General features: G+C 39.2%; 1 protein-coding gene across 4 annotated transcripts in view; it reads left to right on the top strand.

The window, feature by feature from the left end:
* Positions 1-15,682, top strand: part of Kat2b (K(lysine) acetyltransferase 2B) — an 86,610-nt gene extending 70,928 nt beyond the window's left edge. For all 4 annotated transcript variants that reach the window (XM_005387463.2, XM_013515666.1, XM_013515665.1 and 1 more), the window contains 7 exons: positions 321-431; positions 3,961-4,104; positions 7,603-7,717; positions 9,192-9,228; positions 9,470-9,533; positions 9,629-9,713; positions 13,843-15,682. In XM_005387463.2, the coding sequence (XP_005387520.1) occupies positions 321-431; positions 3,961-4,104; positions 7,603-7,717; positions 9,192-9,228; positions 9,470-9,533; positions 9,629-9,713; positions 13,843-14,036 (750 nt within the window). In that variant the 3' untranslated portion in view covers positions 14,037-15,682. The remainder of the gene's footprint in view (positions 1-320; positions 432-3,960; positions 4,105-7,602; positions 7,718-9,191; positions 9,229-9,469; positions 9,534-9,628; positions 9,714-13,842) is intronic.
* The last annotated feature ends 3,925 nt before the right edge of the window (positions 15,683-19,607 follow it).

A 19,607-nucleotide genomic window follows, 5' to 3' on the forward strand; every position in this document is an offset into this window, starting at 1 on the left:
AGTACAGGCTGGCCTTGAACTCAGGGCGATCCTCTAGCCTCAGCCTCCTGAGTGCTGGCATGATAGGCATGTGTCACCTTGTCTTGCTGGAAATGTTTGTTTTCAAATGATGATTTTATCTTGAACCAATATTTTGAAGGTTTTAGTTTTGTAGCTTCTTTTCAAAGTTCAGAAATGTCTAAAAAGTTGTTAATATTATATTTCCTGCATGAGAGGTCCTGGTTGATAAAATTTATCAAAACACAAACTCCTGGGAAGCGGGTAGGAATTTCTTTGCTCCAGAACCTAGCGTATTTATCTGTTTACTAACTTCCACACAGGGTTATGGAACTCACCTGATGAATCACTTGAAAGAGTATCACATAAAACATGACATCCTGAACTTCCTCACGTATGCAGATGAATATGCAATTGGATACTTCAAGAAACAGGTCTGTTTCCTACCGGGCAATATTGCTCTGTCATTCATTTTAGTAAAATACATTTCAGGTAGCTTCCATCAAAATTGTTTTTCCCTTCAGTAGTTTCTGCTGTGAGGGCACACGTTTTTTTTTTTGGTACCGGGAATTGAACTCATGACCTTGCACTTGCCAGGCAGGTGCTGTGCCGCTGAGCCAAGTCCCCGGCCCTGCACACATTTATTTTGTAAGGCATGTGCCAGAAGTAAGCTTCCGACTGGATTGGAGAGTATAACTGAGTACTAGATAACTATTTGTAGCGTAAATGAATGCTTGTGATCTGTAACTAAAATATAGTCTGACATCTTCACATTCTCAGTGTGGTATTCTCAGGTAGAGAAATTCCCGTCCTGGGTGTGTAGAGCTTTCTGCACATAAGGGAAACGGATTCGGCCTCGGGAAAGTCTCCTTTCATAGCAGCAGGGGAGGTGGTGAAGCTTAGCAGCCTGGTTCTGCAGCACAGAGTCGGCTGCAAGCTTGGGTGCCTTGTCAGTGTTTCTTAGCAGGAGTTTCCACCTTCTGAAAGATTACTAAGATGATTCCTTGGCTGCATATAATTTTTCATAGTGATTTATAATTGCTAAAGATTATCTGTGAACTTTATTCCAGTGCTGGGAATTGAGTCCAGAGTCTTTTGGACAATAGGCAAGTGCTCTACCACTGAGCTACGCCCCCAGCTTTCCATTAAGTTTTCTGACTGCAAAAGTAATGTGTAGTCATTACAGAAATTTACGAGGTATAGCGGCACAGGCCTGTAATCTCAGCACTCACTAGGCGGAGGCAGGAGGATTATGAGTTTGTGGTCATCCTGAGCTATGTAGTGAGTGCAGACCGGCCTAAACCATAGAGCAGAGTGCATCTCAAAAAAACCAAAAACGAAAAACAAAATAAGCCATCTCAAACAGATGAAGAACCGAAGAAAACAAAACGTAAAAAAAGAAAAGAAAATTTTTGAAAATGTGATAAAACCCAAAGAAGGGAAAAAACTGCTTGTAAGTCTACAACTCAGAGAAATTTACTGTTAATGCTTTGTTTTTACATGTTTACTATTTTTTTTCTGTGTACACGTAAATGTTAAAATTGGCTCATACTATGTAGGTAGTTTAGTTACTTACCTTGTGCATGTAATAGATTATTTTTCATATAAGTTTCAATGGTTTGCTGTGATTTTACTGTATAAATAAACAGAAAACTTATTTAACTAATACCGCAATTTGGGATACTTAGATGTTATTTATAGTAATGAGGGTGTGTGTGTTTGTGTGCATGTGTTTGTGTGTTACCTTCACTGATGGTAATTTGTGTAGAGTAAATTTCTAGTAGAGTTATATTTCCAGAAAATCTTAAGGTTTCTATTACATATTTTAAATACAGAAACAATTTTTTTGTTTCTTTTTCCCTAGCTTTTACCACCCCCCGCAACCCCCACCCCTGTACCGGAATTGAACTCATGACCTTGCGCTTGCCAGGCAGGTGCTGTGCTGCTGAGCTAAATCTCCAGCCCCTTTGTTTTTTTTGTTTTTTTTTTTTTGCTTTTTTGGGGACAGGGTCTCACTATGTAGTTTAGGCTGGTCCCGAACTCACTATGTAGCTCAGGCTGGTCTTAAACTCACAGCGATCCTCCTGTATCAGGCTCCTGAGTGCTGGGATTACAGGTCTGCGCCACCACGCCGGGCCACAGAAACAATTTCTGTTCTCATCAGCAAAATATAAGGGGGCTCAGGAAGGCAGTTGATAGCTGAAAAAAATAACTTTTACTTCTTTCCCAGGTAACACATTATGTATTTTTTAATTTGTTTGCTTACTGTGAGATTTCACTTATTTTTCCATGTTTACAGGCTGTTTGTTTTTATCTACTTTTTTGCATTGCCAACTAGTTGTATTTTGCTTCTTTCCTACTGAAAAATATAGTTCTAAATTGATTTTTGAGAACTATTTATATTTAATGATTAATCATTCATGAAATTTGTTTTAATATTGCTTATAACTTTTTTATGTTTAATCTACAGAAATTTAAAGATTTATTACGTAAAATCTGTTAACTGCTTTTAAAAAATATATCTATCCTTCCATGGCTAAAAAGCTTTTCCTCTCTGATGGCAGAGAATTAATTCTATTTATTTTCTTCTAATTTGGGGGAATATATTTGTGGCTTTTGTGATGAAACTCATGTAAGAAATCCATACTGTGGATTGATCCCAGGCCTCTACACAGGCAGTCTACCACTCAGCTACAGCTCCAACCCTTCTTAATTTGTTTGGAGACAGTGTCTTGCTGGATTTCCCAGGTTGGCCTTAAACTTCTTATCCTGCTGCCTCAGCTTTCTGAGCAGCTGGGATTACAGGCAGGGCCGTTGTGCCTGGCAGATGTCAGGTTTTCTAGATTGTAGCTATGTTGCAAAGCATATGATGCTCTTTTGGGGAGAAGGAACACACTGGGGTTGAAACCCAGAGCCTTACACATGCCAGGTAAGTGCTCTACCTCCTCCCCAAGCCCCCGAACCACACCCTCAGCCTTTACCCACCGTTCCTACATGATTTATCTCTGGCCCTCTTAGAGGACAGTGGCAGTAATTACTTGCAAGGTAAATTTTGCTGAGAAGTGAGGCAGGAAACCACTGGTGATAATTCTCAAGCCTAAGTAATTTTCTGCAAATAACTGAAATAGTCACTTCAGGGAAAATTTCATTTAAATCATAAATAGATGGTTTATAATTCTGAATATATACCCCATAGCACTCTTGAAGTGTGTAAATCAGTAACATCGATCTAAATTTTAAAAGAAAGCAGTGTCTTCTGTTGCAAAGCATTGACTGTCACTGTAACAATGATGCATTGGGATGGTCTAGAAGGTTTTTTTTTTTCTTTGTCTGATAAAAAGAGGTTTCATTTCTTCAATGCCAAGGTTCTAATTGCTGGTGTTTGTTTGTTTGTTGTTACGGTATTATGGATTGAACCCACGGCCTTTGCACTGAAGTATGTTCCCAGTTCCTTTTATTCTTTATTTTGAGATAAAGTCTAGCTAAGTTGGACTTTTCATTCTCCTGCCTCAGCCTCCCAGTGTGGGGATTATAGGCATGTACTATCATGCTTGACTCCTAATTGCTGCATTTTTTGGTAAGCTTTCTTTTAAAATTTAGATCAATGTTACTGATTTATTAAGAATCCTAGATTACCCTCCCACTCTGGGGGGATTTATATCAATCATTTACTTTGTAATTCAATGCAAAATTAGCCCTATTTTTTTTTTTTTAATACCCGTTTCCTTTTAAACTTGTAAATGTATATTTTATTAGGGTTATTTTTAAAAGTGTTGTCTAACTTCCTATTTGCACTGTTTAGTTTCTGTTGCTTTTGAACTTCATGGTTGGTTTTTAAGCGAATCTTCTCCAAAACAGCATGACCAGACCTTGAAAGGGATGTATCTTGGTTCCTGCCATGCCTGGCGCTCAGTGTATATTTGATACCTGATGTCCGCCTAAATGACTTGATTTGCTTTCTAGGGTTTCTCCAAAGAAATTAAAATACCTAAAACCAAATATGTTGGCTACATCAAGGATTATGAAGGAGCCACTTTAATGGGATGTGAGCTAAACCCACGGATTCCATACACAGAATTTTCTGTCATCATTAAAAAGCAGAAGGAGGTAAGCAGGTCTCCTTGTGTTTACTCATGAGCCTTGTATCCAGGCCAGCCTTAGTTGAGGTGGGCAACATTTCAGTGAGTTCTGTGTGTATGGGCCTGTTAGATGGCATGATCTTAGTTTGATATGGGTCAGCTGTCTCCTTTCTAGACCACAATTCTTAAGTGGGTTAGTACTTGTTAAATTGGTGTAAAATTCAAAATATGTAGAAGACAATCCTACATAGTCCTCCTACATAATCCACAGTCCTCCTTCTCAGTCTTATCTCTCTACTTTGATGCCAAAGTAATTCTCCACAGGCCCTTCTTGGTGCTTTAACCCCCACGGCGTCTGCATCCATCACCCACCTCCGTGGTCCAGCACACCTGTACATCAGACCGTCTCAGCCTCTTTTCTAGTTCTTCTTCCTTTCAACTTCTCTAGCACTGATTTGACGTACCAGTTTGTGTTTTAATTTGTTACGGTACATAGGCATTTATCTTCACGTGTATTGACCTCTCCTTTTGCACTGCACGTTCTGAAGACTTATCCCTCTAAGTATTAGTGGTTTGTTATCTTTTTTTTTTTTTTTTTTTACACCGGGAATTGAACTCAGAACCTTGTGCTTGCCAGGCAGGCACTGTGCCACTGAGCTATATCCCCGGCCAGTGGTTTGTTATCTAATATTAAAGTGGCACCTTTTATGCATACGAACTAAATGAGAGTCAGTAAATGGAAGGGTTGATAGATTTGAGTGCACATGGTAGTAATTTTAAATTTCTCTAAGGAAGAAGAACAACAAAAACCATGAAAAGCGTGTAACCATGGAGCCCACAAAGGCCGTTTATTACATGAATGGACTCTGTGTCTTAAGCCCAGGCGCACCTCCTGCTCCCTTTGCTTTGCTGGGGTTTGCAGCTGTGTCATCTCACATCAATTCCGCTCAGTACTTCTGTTATTCATGGCAGAGCACTTTCCCCTAACAAATCACTGAAGAAAGGCGTCTGCTTAAACCCAGCTTTGTTTTCTGGTTTCTGTCCTTAATCCCAGCTCTTAGTTCCTTGTCAGGCTTTCCCCGAGCAGCAGCCGTCAAGCCTTTTACGCGGTGTCTGGTGCACAGCAGTTACTTGCTAAGTATTTTTCTTTTATTTAAACCGCCTTAAACTGGTTTTTACGTTTCTGTAGAAGGGCGCAAAAGGCATTCTTTTTTAAATTAGAAAATAAAAGCAGCTTTTTTTGTTTCTTGGTCAGAGATGTCATTGTGGGAGCATATTCTGAAGGGGCCTCTGGGAAGAGTTAATAAAGCACAACAGGGCCCTCTCCCCTGTCTCCGCCCGAGGGGCTGGCTTTCCTCATTGTTCCCTTTGGGGCTTAATGAGCAGATCTGGCTTCAGCGGCACATTGTTCCGCGTTAGAGGCTGCTGGCCAACTAAAGCCATCACTGCTCTGTCAGCTGCTCTTTCCCCCACCCTCTGCCCAGCAGCAGCAGGCCCCCCCCCCCCCGCCCCCGCCGGGTTAGCTGAGAGCAGGATTCCCTTGGCAGAGGCTGCACATTTTACACGATCTGTTGGCCCTCCCTGCCCACAGGGAAAAGCCAGCAGCGCAGAGCTCTTTTAGATGGCTTACAAAGCAGCCAACTTTTTAGAAGACCTCTCCCTCCTGCTCCTTTCCTCTTGGCTGCCCCACCCCCCTTCCTCTCACACATGCAGTTGAATGGAAGTTGGAGGTCTGCAGCTGTGAGCCTGGTTCTCGCACTTAAAAGAGACCTGCAGGCCAGGTGCGGTGGTGCGGTCTTGGAAGCCCAGTACTCGGAGTCTGAGGCAGGAGGACTGCAAGTTCAAGCTTGGTTTGCAGAAGTTACTTAGTAAAACCCGATCTCAAAATTAAAAATAAAGGCTGGGGATATAGCTCAGTGTGGAAGCACTGGGTTCAATGCAAGAAAGAAAAGAAAAGGAAAGAAAGAAGGAAAGAAAAAAAGAGAAAGAGGAAGGGAGAAAGGGAGAAGGAAAAGAAAATCTGAGGTCACCGAAACAGTATATTTGGATGCACATGCAGATTGAGTACCCTTATCCAACACGCCTGTGTTCTGCGGTCTTTCAGAGTTTGCAGTGTTTGCGTTGACTTTACCCACCTGGCACCCCTAATCGGAAATAGTGTAACACCCGAAACTTCTAACTTGTAAAAAACCCCCTGAGTAAGGAAAGGAGTGGAAATGGTAGAAATCAGACAGTATATATTGAGGATTTTCTGTGCCCCTAGAAGCCGCGAGAGCAGGGTGAGTTGAAGTTGTCATCAGTGCAGGTGGGAGAGGAAGTTGGGCAGTGGAGGCCTAGGCATTACTCTCCGAGTTAGACTCCCTGGGAAGGGTGGGACCCTCAGGAGCCTAGCTCACAGGAGATGGCTGTGTGAGAGGCCTGGAAGTTCGGAACCAGACGGTCTTGTGCTGGAATGAGAATGAGCGAAGACTCGGGCCACTGTAAGTAGATTGATGAGCACATGAGTCCGCGAGCTCACTGGGCACGTGGATGAAGAAAGGCAGGATTGGAAAAGTGGATTGGCTATAAGTAGGCAGGTGTGTGCGGGGAGGACACATTTGTACAGAGCAGCGTGGGGGTGGTAATTCTTAAATCTTAATCTCCCTGTGAGACCACAGAGGTTGCAGTTTGGAGGAGCCAAAGTAAGGATGAGGAAAATGAATGCTTTTCGTTTGTTTCTTTTGTAAGGAGCCATACTAAAACTTAGAGGCACAAAAGAGAGGGGAACCTTTCCCCCTTCCTGATCTTTGGGGAGATCGTAAAACTGACAGCAGGAGGTACTAGAACTGAAACATAGATTGGAGGACGGGAAGATGAGGCTTTCATTTGGAAGGTGTTGTTTTGAGGTTGTTGAGTGCAGACATTTTTTAGGGAGGTGAAGATCAGACACTGGAACACAGAATGATCCGTTGGAGGAGCAAAATACTTAGGAAGCTCCGCACTTCCTTCGGCTCACTTTCAGGAGCCCACAATTTTCAAGATGCTACATGAGGTGTGTGAGAGCCGGCTGTAACTATTCCAGGGTTTTGGAACTGTCTGTGGCTTATTCATCTGCCCCTCTAGTCTGAAAGGAACAATTCTTAGTAATGGGGTACAAAAAGGTTCTGTTTAGTAGTGACAGTGCTCAGGGCTGCTTTCTGGTTAGTTCCCGCAAAGGTTCCTCAGAGAACCGGGTCAAGATAATGGGTTCTTATCCTAAATATGACAGGTGGGCATGAGGGGCAGTGTGTTCTTTCAGCATTGCCTTTTCTGGACAGCAGGGACGAGTTATTTGAAGATGGTTGTGTGAACGTCACTTCATGGGCGTGGTGCAAAACAGTGTTTTTATTCCTTGCCTGTTAAATAATGTTCACTTTTCTTCCCTTTTTGTTTAATGAAAAAAGGACTTAACTTTGTTAGGAAGATGATTCCTTAAGTTGACTGACTTGACCTGTATCATCACATGGACTTCATTCACTAAACAATTTTTTTTCCCTCTGCTTTCCAGATAATTAAAAAGCTGATAGAAAGAAAACAGGCCCAGATTCGAAAAGTCTATCCTGGACTTTCATGTTTTAAAGATGGAGTTCGACAGATTCCTATAGAAAGCATTCCTGGAATTAGTATGTATAGACCTTTTTATAAAAGCAAAATCTTTCGGTAGTGTCATAAGTTGTGTGTGAAACAATTTCTACAGTGCGTAGTCTGAAAAGTGGTATTGCCCTTCCTGTTTACATTTGTGCTGGTTCTAGTCTCTTGAAAAGTCAGCAAATACTTTCCTTCTACTGTCTTTTCTCCTCCTCCCACTTCAAACAAACCAGAGGGTATCCTCTTCTTTTAGCAGTTAACACCTACCATTTAGTAAGAGCATGGTGTTTGTAACTACCCATATGTAACATTGAAAGTAGGGAAATCCAGTGTTTACAAATGGGTAAACTGAGTCTCAGAATGGCTCTGTCCTTTAATGCTAAGTGTCACCTAGTCAGTAATGAAGCAGTCCAATTTCGATCTCCTTCAAACATCCTACAGTTTGTACTGTATCTTGCTGTCTTCTTTGTCACCTACACAGATCTGTAATTGCCTTGTTTCCTCAAACTTTGATTAAAATCATTTACTGTGTGTGATGGAAGTCGTACAGTTTGTTTGAAGTTCCTCATTTTATGCTAGTTCCCCTAAGACTTTTTTTTGTCTGTGTGTTAGAGATGAGTTGTATTGGGTTAAGCCAGTTGGGTATTTTTACACATCAAAAAGCCATTGAGTATCATTTGGCCATTTTATTTGGTTCAAATCGAGGTTCTTATAGAACATTGAAGATTTAATAAGCAAAACAAAATGAAGCAAATGGAAATTCTCCAGAAAAAAAATGTTAACTTTCGCAAGATAAATTATTATATCTATTCTAGAGCAGATCTTATTTTTACTGTTAAAAGCAGAAATTTCACGTCCTTATGTTGTCCTTAGTAGCGATTAGGAGCCTCATAGCCAGCTACCATATCATTTAGTGCCTGTTTGTGTCAGGTATTCTTTTCTCTTTTATAGATATGAGCTAATCCCAAAGGGGATAGTATCACTTACTTTTTAGAGTCTGTTTTATAGCTTGATGAACAGAGACAAAGCTTATGTAATTTATTTAGGGTAAAGTTAGTTTTAAAGAGAGAGCAGGAAATCAAATTCAGATCTGTCAGCCCTCTACACTAAACCATCCTGAATTACAAGTAGTAACCTGGCCAAATAAAATAGAGACCGGAAGAGAGTTTGCGCTAACTTACAATAACAGCTTGACTCTTTCATGTGGTGGTTAGAAAATAATTGGACTTACTGCTTAAAAATCTAATACTGGATTATTATTGATGCTTTCTTCTGAAAGGTTGGAGTTCATGCTTTAAAAAAACACTATAGGGCAGTTTTGTAAGTCTGGGGAATGTGCATTGTGAGCTATATAAAGAAGTAAATAAATGCCATTAGCTTTAGTCTGTTTCCAAAAATAGACTTATTGAGGCATGGCTATAATTTATGACTCTTTTGGTAAGTATTAAGTGTGTTATTCTCTTGACCAAAAGCAGTTCTCATTTAGTGTTTAATTTTGTTGACATATAGGAGAGACAGGCTGGAAACCGAGTGGAAAAGACAAAAGGTAAGTAGAGGGGCAAGAGGATGTTAATGGAAGTGATTTTTTTTCCCCTACCAGCAACTTAGAGAAAAAGGGCAGACCGATTGTAATCAGTAATACAGCAGTTGGTGGGTTTCAATTTTCATAAAACGTTCTGGAATGGTTCCAATTTTAGGTTTTTGTCAGGATGAATTGAACCATAATCAGCTGGGAAGAGGGTGAAAACTAATCCTTGCTGCTTGTTGTTTATTCTTTTCCTTTCAAGTAAAGAGCCCAAAGACCCTGACCAGCTTTACAGCACATTGAAGAGCATCCTCCAGCAGGTGAAGGTGGGTGTTGTCTTTGTTCCCTCGATGCAAATATTTTGAAATGATTTCCCACATTAATTTCTATATTAGATACCTTACTTTTTTCTTTACCCAAGAGCCATCAGAGCGCTTGGCCCTTCATGGAACCTGTGAAGAGAACAGAAGCTCCGGGATATTATGAAGTGATAAGGTTCCCCATGGGTAATGCCATTAAAATTTTCTAAGTATGCATTTAAAATTCTCTGGATGGCAGTGTGGGGGACAAATGGTTGTTGAAGTTGATCTGCAGTGCTCTCTGGTAGGGTGGGAAGTATATGATGGGTGGGGGGATTCCTTGTGTCTTTGGAAGCGCAGTGATTGTCAGAGCAGTGACAGAGGAGAAGCGGGTGACTCTGTTCATTACAGACATTCCACAGCTGTCTTCTACGGGGCATGCACGCTCCACACACTCCGCACACCCGGCTCAGGAAGTCTAGGTGGGGAACTGAACTGCGGATAGTGCTGGATATAGGAGTTGGTTGTTCGGACATAATCTTGTTTATAATCTACCTACTTTTTTGCAAATGGAAAAATACCAGGTTTTGTCCTTTTTATATGTTTGAGTATATTGTAAATGGCTATTTCTTTTGAGCATTTTTTTAGATAATATGAAAGAGGATAGATTAATCTGCTTGACTGCTTTACTTTCAGTGGAAGAAATTGTAGTTAGTGTAATTCTTGGTGTTCATGCTTTTGGTGGATGCTATTATGTCAATGTTTATTATTATTATTATTATTACTATTATTTGTGTGTGTGTGTCTGTGTGTGTTGGTAGTGGGGGTTGAACCCAAGGCCTTTGCCCTGAACTACATTCCCAGCACCACCCCCACTTTTGTCTTTTTGAGACAGGGTCTCACTCTGCAGTTCAGGGTGGCCTTGAATTCACTTTGTAGCCCAGGCTGGCCTCGAACTCACAGCAATCCTCCTGCCTCAGCCTCCTGAGTGCTGGGATTACAGGCATGGACCACCATGCCCAGCCTCCATCTCTTTTAATATTTTATTTTGAGATAGGGTCTTGCTAAGTCACCATGTTGTCCGGGCTGGGTTTGAGGTTAATGCTTACTATTTAAGCTTTGTCCTCATCCAAAAACAAAAAAAAAAAGATGCTTTCAGAAATGTAGAATTGCAGAATTTGATGCTGTGACCAAGCTACAACACAGAAGTGATTAATTGAATCGAGATCCCCAAATTCAATCAGTTTGGCCACATACAGATGACAAGTAGCTGACATGAGAGGCAGAGTCTTCTGTTCCTTTTCTACTTGTAATCTGTTCCAAAATGTGGAGGGAAGGATGAAAGGGATCTACTTGCTTCTCAGTGGTTGGGGTTTTTTACCAGTGTTTCCTATGGCTTTAATTGTTCACGTTGTATATAATTACAGTCATGATTTAAATAGCTTCTCTGCATTCTGTATCTATATGCTTTTCTTTCCGTCTTCTTTCTGCCTTGCTACTATATATTGTGCAAGAAAAGGAGGACTAACTGAACTCAGAATTCTGCAAGGGTGATTTGTGACTCAATGTCTATCATATGAAAAATACGTTCAAATTCTTTGTGTCCATTTCCTACCTTAAGTGGGTTTTTTAGATGTTGATCCTCTGCGACATCTTAACATCTTTTTTGGTATCACTGATCCTTGTCTCTGCCTCTTTGGGGAAATCCTCATGGGAAGATACTGACTTTTTGGAGAGAATACTTCCTTTTTAGCTCCTGTTGATATCCACTGTAAAGACCTGCAGTGGGAGTTCTAGTGGATCCTGTCTGTTACAAACTACTCATTGCATGAGAAAGGTGTGAGCCTCTGCAGTTGTATGCCAGCTATCTGTATAGCTGAGTGTGCTTGAGGAGAAAATGGACCCTTTTGAGCAAGGCCATTGATGACTAAGATATGTCCCAGACAAAGTTAATTAAAACAAAGTTGCTCTATGGTGGACCAGAAATTGTTTTTCTTGGATGCCCTGAGATGCTGAGCAAATTGTGTAGTCTTGCCTGTAAGGTGGTCATGTATTTGAAGACAAGACTGACAAGTCAATAATTTCACATTTTCCTATTAATGCTTTCTTGGATTTTTCTAAAAATATTTCCTTTGTTTTCCCCATGTTCTGAATACTCTTTTCTCTCAAACGGATGGAGTTGTACAGTGGACATTGCCTGAGAGTGGTCAAACCAACTGTGACTTCTTTCCTGGGGCTTGGTGGACAGGGTTTTCATTTTTCCTAGAATTCACAGGCTGGGAGGGTTGGGGGAGTGAAAGACTTTAATGGTGTCTTTATTTGGTGGCACCAATATTTCGTCATGTTTTTAACCCTTGCCATTTCTTCAGTTGAAAGAATTTAAGAAGGCAAGAAGAAGAAAGCAGCTGTTTATGGCTTTAGGATAGAAAGGAAATACAGAAAGGAAGTATTTAGCATTGATAATGATCTGTGAAGGTCCAATCACCTCTGTTACTCTTCTTTTGTTTCTGTCCTTCCACCCTTGCACATAAAAACCTTCTATACCAACTTCTTTCTGTCAAGTTTCATGCATTTATTCCCTTTTTTTTGGCTATGTGTTTCTTTTAAAACATTATACACTACCATGGCTTTTCTCACAATACCCTGCTGTGTCCTGCAGGGTGTACTTTTATCTTTTGTTTTCCCTCTTTACTTAACCCAAGCTTGCTCTGCAGAGCCAGTTTCTCCCTCACTTTTCACTTTTACTTTGTCCAACAAACTTTACCACAAAAAACATTATATTGGAAAATATGTGTGTGTGTATATATATATATATATATACATATATAAAATTTTTTGTTTTATCTCCTCTCCCCCCTCCCCCAGTGCTAGGGATTGAACTCATGGCCTTTGCACCAAGCTACACCCCCCAGTTCATTTTATTTTTTATTTTGAGATAAGTTCTCACTAAGTTGTCCAGTCCCCTTTCTCTCAATCTCTCAAGTAGCGGAGAATACAGGTACGTGTACCACCGTGCCTGGCTAGGGCAGCATATCTTATGTGGTAGGCTTTTAGTGGAAGGAATGTGAACACCTAATTTTACTTGGAGTGACTATTTCATCGCTTTTCCTCTTAAGTGAGAGAACATCCTGTTGTGTTCAGTCACACTTGGGTGAGATATTTAGTGGAGAATTTAGTCTTTTTTTTTTTAAATCTTAGCACTTTTAGACACCCCGCTTTGCCCCAGAGGGCTCCAAACTGTGTGTCAACTAGAGAAGAAAAATTGAAAGTTGAACTTATAGATGTAATGATACACACTTTTTCAGAGATAGGACTTAACAATAAGCAGAACAAGATTTTTCCATGTTTCCTTTGTGTTTGTTGTGGATTTAGGATTTTACTTTTGTACTTTTTAAATTATGGATTTAGAATATTGATGTAAATGAATTTCTTCCCATTGTGCATAAATGTACTTATCTTATTGCATGATAATGCCACTCTATTTGGTTGTAAATTTCTTTTCCTCTGCACAGTGTAACAGCAGAGTGGGAATTTGGGGTATTGGTACTCAGAATGTTTCTTTAGCCATTTTGACTTATTTTTCCCATGCATAGTTGCTGTAATTATATTTCTTAAATGATTGATCCAGACTTAAAAGACAGCTGAGCACCCACCAGCATATTTTAGCATCTTCTGATTTGCACAGAATTCTTTAAATTGATCTTGAGAATTGAGGAAACCCCATTTGCAGTCTTAAAAGCTTAGATGAGGTACTGTTCTCATTTTTAGAATGATACAACCTGAAGTGTGTAGATATATGGGGAATATATTTTCTACAAGTCTCACAGGCTTACTTGCTTTAGAAAAAAAATAGGTTGCTAGTTTCTCTACTTTATTCCTATATACAACACCAAAACAACTGTGCATTTAGTGAAACAAACTCAATCTGATTGTTTGAAGTAATTAAATGTTTCAACACAAACACTCCACCTGCTCTGCTCCGTGTAGATAGGGCCTCTTCTGTGCAATTCTGAATGAATAGCTAACATTAGTCAGGTTTTCAAACGTACTATTGCGAATCTACTTAGCTTCCTTGTGCTCAACAGAGGATTGGACCAGATGAAATCAGTGGTTTCTTTAATATTAAAATGGCTGTGATTTTACATTAAAAACCCTCTCAAAAGACTGAACATAAGATTTAAAAACTGTTTTCCTGGATGAGAATTACTTATATGAAAGGCACTGGGATGATAAAAATGTAATCAAACCAACAGCATAGATTTCCTTTTGTCTTGTTCTTGTCACCCAGCGTTTAAAGGGAGTCAAAGATTGCTAATACATTCTTTTTCCTGTGCAGATCTGAAAACCATGAGCGAACGCCTCAAGAATAGGTACTACGTGTCTAAGAAATTATTCATGGCTGATTTACAGCGAGTCTTTACCAATTGCAAAGAGTACAACCCCCCAGAGAGTGAATACTACAAATGTGCCAATATCCTGGAGAAATTCTTCTTCAGTAAAATTAAGGAAGCTGGATTAATTGACAAGTGATTTCTCTTCCCCTGGCTTCTTAGAAACTCATCAGTGTGCCTAAAGCAAGGTGGTTTAGTTTTTTAAAAAGAATTGGACATAATGTGTTGAAGAGACTTGTAATAAGTAGCACTTTTGAAAAACAAACAACCTCCTTTTAGCTTTTCAGATATGTATTTAAATTGAAGTCATAGAACATTTTTATTTTATCGAATAGATTTTAATCTATTTACTACTATTATGAAATTTTCTATGGCATGTCCATTAGCCAACTAGCCCATGACAGATGATCAGGGGTTTCCTCAAAACCTGTATGTGAGCAAATTGCACATAGTATGAAGATTTGGGGGAATCTAGAAAATTTTCAGACCATGAATGTTTCCATTTTTTTCTAATGGAATGTGAGAGTTTATTTTTATTTTATTCTGAAGGACTTTAAGGAAGGGATACATGATTAAAAAAAAAAAACCGTGAAAAGTGAAATATGTGATGTTTGAAGTCTTCTTGTAGACTTTTTATGTATATTTTTAAAACACTCATCCAGATGAGGTGCTTTGAGCAGTTCTGAAAAATGCAGTTCCACAAAAGCAACTGCTTTGATTCCTAAGGAAGAGATTCTAAATAATGCAAACTTTTTATAAATCTGAGGTTTTGATAATTTGTCTACCTACAACAAGCTTGTGAGTGCATAACCACTATTTCTACACAAATGTGTGATACTATATGTGACTTTGCTTATGCAGGCCATAAGTTCCAAAGGGTAATTTCCCAGGCCATAAAGGCATAAACTTGAAAACACTTGAAATTGAACCAACAAGCTTTAATAGGAAAAGATGTACAGTCTATGTATGTATCAATCTGGTGAATCCTTATTCTAATAAATGAGGATTTTTTTTCTGTGATACACACAACCCTATCAGAAATGTATATGTAAACCTTTTTATCCTTTTGCATCTCCAGAATTTTTATTGCCTAAGGTGAATTAAATTCCCACCAAGGTTTGCTGTCAGTATTTTAACACCTGCATTGCTATATTAGGTCCAGGGTTACATCCTACTAAATCCTTCAAACAACCTTATTAATTAACCTGTTATGGGATTCCAGCTTAGTGCTTGGGATGATATCCTGATTACACTACATAGGAAAGTGGGACATCAGTCATCGCAACTCTGGGAAAACAAATACACAACCATATGGACAGTCTCGACACTAATTTTTATGATGCAAATTTATAAACTGATTTTTGTAAAAGATGAAGTCTTAAAAATGTATTTAACTTATGTTTTGTATCCGCATACATTAAAATGGGTCATTAGTAGTTACTAAAAAGTTGCCACAGATAATCTGCATGAAGGAAGATACCTGCATGTGGCTGTTAAGTTGGAAGTGTTGCTTTTGATCTGTAAGACATGTTCAGAATGCTCACACTGAAAAACGCCTCTTTTTAAGTACAGGAAACCACCTTGAGTGGTGTCTAGATTTCTAATGAAGAATGATGATACAGTTTCAGTTAAGTGTCTGGACTGGTATTAAACAAGAGCTTTGTAGCAGGTTTGCTGAAGCATCTGTCCAGCTTGGAATCCTGTGAAAGTTTGTTATTTTCTGGATAGACATTCTTATAGAGTATTGTCTTTAAAATCAGATTGTCTCTTCTATATTGAAAGCATTTTTATGTTTTCTAATTTAAAAATTAATATTTTCTTATAGATATTGTGCAATAAAGCTGAAGTAGGATGTGTGGTTTTTGCAAATGCTTTAACAGCTGATAAAAATTTTACATTTGTAAAATTAATATATTGTACTGGTACAAAATAGTTTTAAATTATATTTTAAAAAGCTCCCAATCTGGTGTTGTGTTTTCTTCTTTTAACATCCTGAGGTTAACAGGAAAATACATGAACTGGTATGACCATTGGTGGTGTCCTTAACCCTTAGCTCTTAAACTTTGCTGAAGATGTTTGGAATTGTTGCATTTGTGGGAAGTTTCATAAAAAAACATATCTATTAGATTTTCAACAGGGGAGACATTTACTTGATCACTACATCTTGTACACTGTCATCCCCTAAACAGTAACAAAAATTCATCTACATAAGTGTTATTGGCTTAAAAATCAAAGGCTTTTAAATAGTTTTTTTTTCCTTGCATCTGTGAAATAAAAGCATTAAGCTAAATTTTAAATACTGCCTATGTGAGCTGCTAACATTACCCAAAATGCTATCTGTAGGAAATACATATTTTGTTGGGAGTTACAAAGGATTCCTCTTACTGATATCTGAACACAGAGGGGATAAAAATAAGGCATATGATGGCTAAGCTATCATCTTTATTACTAATAAAATGGATAATGAAGAATGTTGCTGCCTTAGTTTTGTACCAGCAGGAGCTTTGGACCACTGCTGACTTTCCCCATGGGGCAGGGCCTTTGCTATTAAGCTTAGAGCAGTGGTGTTCAATGAAGTAAACAGAACATACTCAAAGGAGGTGAGGGAACAATCATAAGCACCACAAAATGTTCCCTTTAGTGTAATTTATAAATATTTATGGCCTGGTTTCTTTATGAGAACATTGTAGAAAAAGGAAACTAACAAAAACTGTCTTAATTACTTTTCTCTTGTTACTAAGACAAAATACTCAACACCCAAAGTTAAAGGAGGAAAGGTCTATTTAGTACAGTTTGTGACGGTTTCAGTCCCTAATTGGCTGGCTCCAAGGAAGGGTGGTTTCACACATTACCCTGTCAGGGACACACTATCTGACTTACCAGGCCTTCTTTTGAAACCTGGGTGGAAGACTTCCTGACCCCACAGCTCTTATTCTTCATGCACCTAAAAGGGGCACCACATGTATGATGCCAAGGTCTGCTGCCAGCTGAAGTAGCCAGGCTTCTTTCTCTCAGCTTATAGGGTCAAGTGCCTGGATCGCTGAGCACTCTGAATCCAGTTCTGAATAACAAATTGTCTAAGTGGCCACCATTCTGGAACAAGATACACTTTCTTCTTAAAGCAAAGTCTTTCATTTTTGCAATTTTGAGGCTGCAAAGGGTGGAGTCTTTTTTTTTTTTTTTTTTTTTTGATGTCCTCAGCCTATCTTTTCTATTCTGTTCCTTCTCAGCAATCAAGATCTCATCTGCTCTTGCAGTCCACAGCTTTACTGGAGCTTCCTTTCTGGCCAAACTCACATTTTCAGTCATTCTACTGGCCTCATTGCTTTTGATTCTCAACATAAATTTGGCTAAAAGTCCCCAACAGCAGCCATGCCAGAGCCTCAATATTAGACTGTCTTGACATTTCTTTGGCAAGATTAATTAGTCTGCCACCTTTAATCTTAGTCTCAGGCAAACTTCCTGCCAAGGCATAACACACATCATCTGGAGTCTAACAGCCAAGGTAGTCCTTCCCAGCAGAAACCTCCGAAGCCTGGTCTTTACTGGCAGGATTTCCTGTCAGCTCTGACCAGAATCTCCCGTACAGTAAAGCCTAAGGAGTTCCAGTTCTACTCTTTTAGCTGACATCTCTGAACCCTCCAAACTTCCCATGAGCCATTCTCGAAGACTCCTGAACCACAGGGTCAGGTATATTACAGCAAGGACTACACTTGTCTGATACCAAATTCTGTGTTAGTTACTTTTCTCTTGTTGCTGAGACAAAATACCCAACAACCCAAGTTAAAGGAGGAAAGGTTTATTTATCATAGTTTGTGGAGGCTTCCATCTGTAATTGGCTGGCTTAGAGAGAGATGGAGGGAGGGAGGGAGGGAGGGATGCCTCTTTCAGTCCCTTATATTGGATGCAGGCCACCTGCTCTAGGGCAGGTGTCACAGAGCCTTAATCCCAGCATTGGACCATGAATCAATCACACACTGTAGATTCAGCCACCTCCAAAAAAACCCTATGACCTTGTGAGGCTTTGTGGGGGCATCTAGGCATACGATGACATAATGATGACAAAGGCAGATGTTATCTTTGGGTTTATTAAAGCAAACGATGTATAATTTATTTGTATGTTTGAAATTCAACATGGGTAAATCTCAACAGTTAGAAGTTAGCTGCAAAAAGGTATGTATAATATGGTCCATGCAAAATGTTAAAGCACAGCATATAAGAATACAGACACATTAAAAAATATATAAACTGCTTTAGGATAATTGTTGACTAAGAATTAAGGGTGAGGATAAGAAGAGAATCTATGAAGTAAAGAAGGTATCTATAATGTAAGACAGTCAATGATTTAGTATAGGAATTAGCAAACTCTTGATAAAGGGCCAGGAAATAAGTAATTGTAGACTTTGCTGCCCAAGAGGCAAAACTCAGGATTTTATGTACTTTATTTGGGTTCAAAATTAGTATACCCTATCAGAATTGATTCCAAACTTTTATTCAACTATTTAAAAACTATCAGTTTGTAGACCATCCAAAAATAGGCAATATACTAGATTTGGATTATAGGCTACAATTTGCCTTTACTGGCTTTGAGCAGTATTGTCTCATCAGATTTTTTCCTTTTATTTGTTGTATATAACTTGACATTTTATTTCCATCACAGTACTTCAAAAACTGTCTTTTTTTCTGCGTAAGCCACAGAAGCAGAAGGTAGAATCAGTAATAATGCAGATAGAATTAAGACAGAAAAATATGGCAACTACAGTACTTGAACAGCAAAAGTAACAGTTCTGCCAATGTAATAGACATCACTGGCTCACCTCACGTTGCTCCAGGTAATCTTCACATCTTATTTCTCAAGAACAGGGTACTGTAGAATCACTTAATGAGACATTGGTTCTCAGTGAGGAAATTCTCTATGAAAACTAAAAGAGGATTAGTGATGTAGCTCAGTGGCAGAGGGATTGCCTAGCAGGGATGAGGCCTATCCTCAGCACCAAAAACACCAAAAATTCCCCCGAACTCCCAAAAACTCGCAGCCTCAGCTGTCTTCCAATACCACATAAGGATCTAAAGTACATAATAAGGCTCTTTGGAAAAAAAACCTAAACAAGAAGAAATGATTGCAACACCACCACAACAAAACCATTTAAAAGTCATATCAGATTTCCTTTACAAATAACCAAATTATTAAGAGTTCTTTCTTACTATCTTTTTGTTGTTGGGGATCACAACCAGGGCCTCCCACATGCTAAGCACACAATTATCACGGAGCTATACCCTCAGCTATTACAGAGATCCAATGTCATTTGACCGTAGGAAAACGAAAGAAGTTCAGTTATTTCAAAATGTACAAGACAGACCTCTCAAGTTATCAATACTTCTGCAAAGCACCTTTCCATACTGCCACAGGTGAGAATGAACTTCAGGTTTCCAACACACATGCAAAGGCTGTGATTCTGTGGTCACCATGTTTTCTGGTGATGGAAATGTTCTGCATTTGCAGCCCACAATATGGTAACCATTAGCCAAATGTACTGATACTGAAAAACTGAGCTTTTCGTTTTTTGATTTGAGGCATAGTCTCACTATGTAGTTTAGGCTGGCCTTCAACTTGTTATGTACACCAACTGGCCTTGATGGTTAGTAGTACCATTATCTTAGTAATTGTGTGTGTGTGTGTATAATTTTTTCCCTTCCTTCTTTTCTTCTT

The sequence above is a fragment of the Chinchilla lanigera genome, unplaced genomic scaffold (assembly GCF_000276665.1).
Source record: "Chinchilla lanigera isolate Chin_1 unplaced genomic scaffold, ChiLan1.0 scaffold00029, whole genome shotgun sequence".
NCBI classification, from domain to species: domain Eukaryota; kingdom Metazoa; phylum Chordata; class Mammalia; order Rodentia; family Chinchillidae; genus Chinchilla; species Chinchilla lanigera.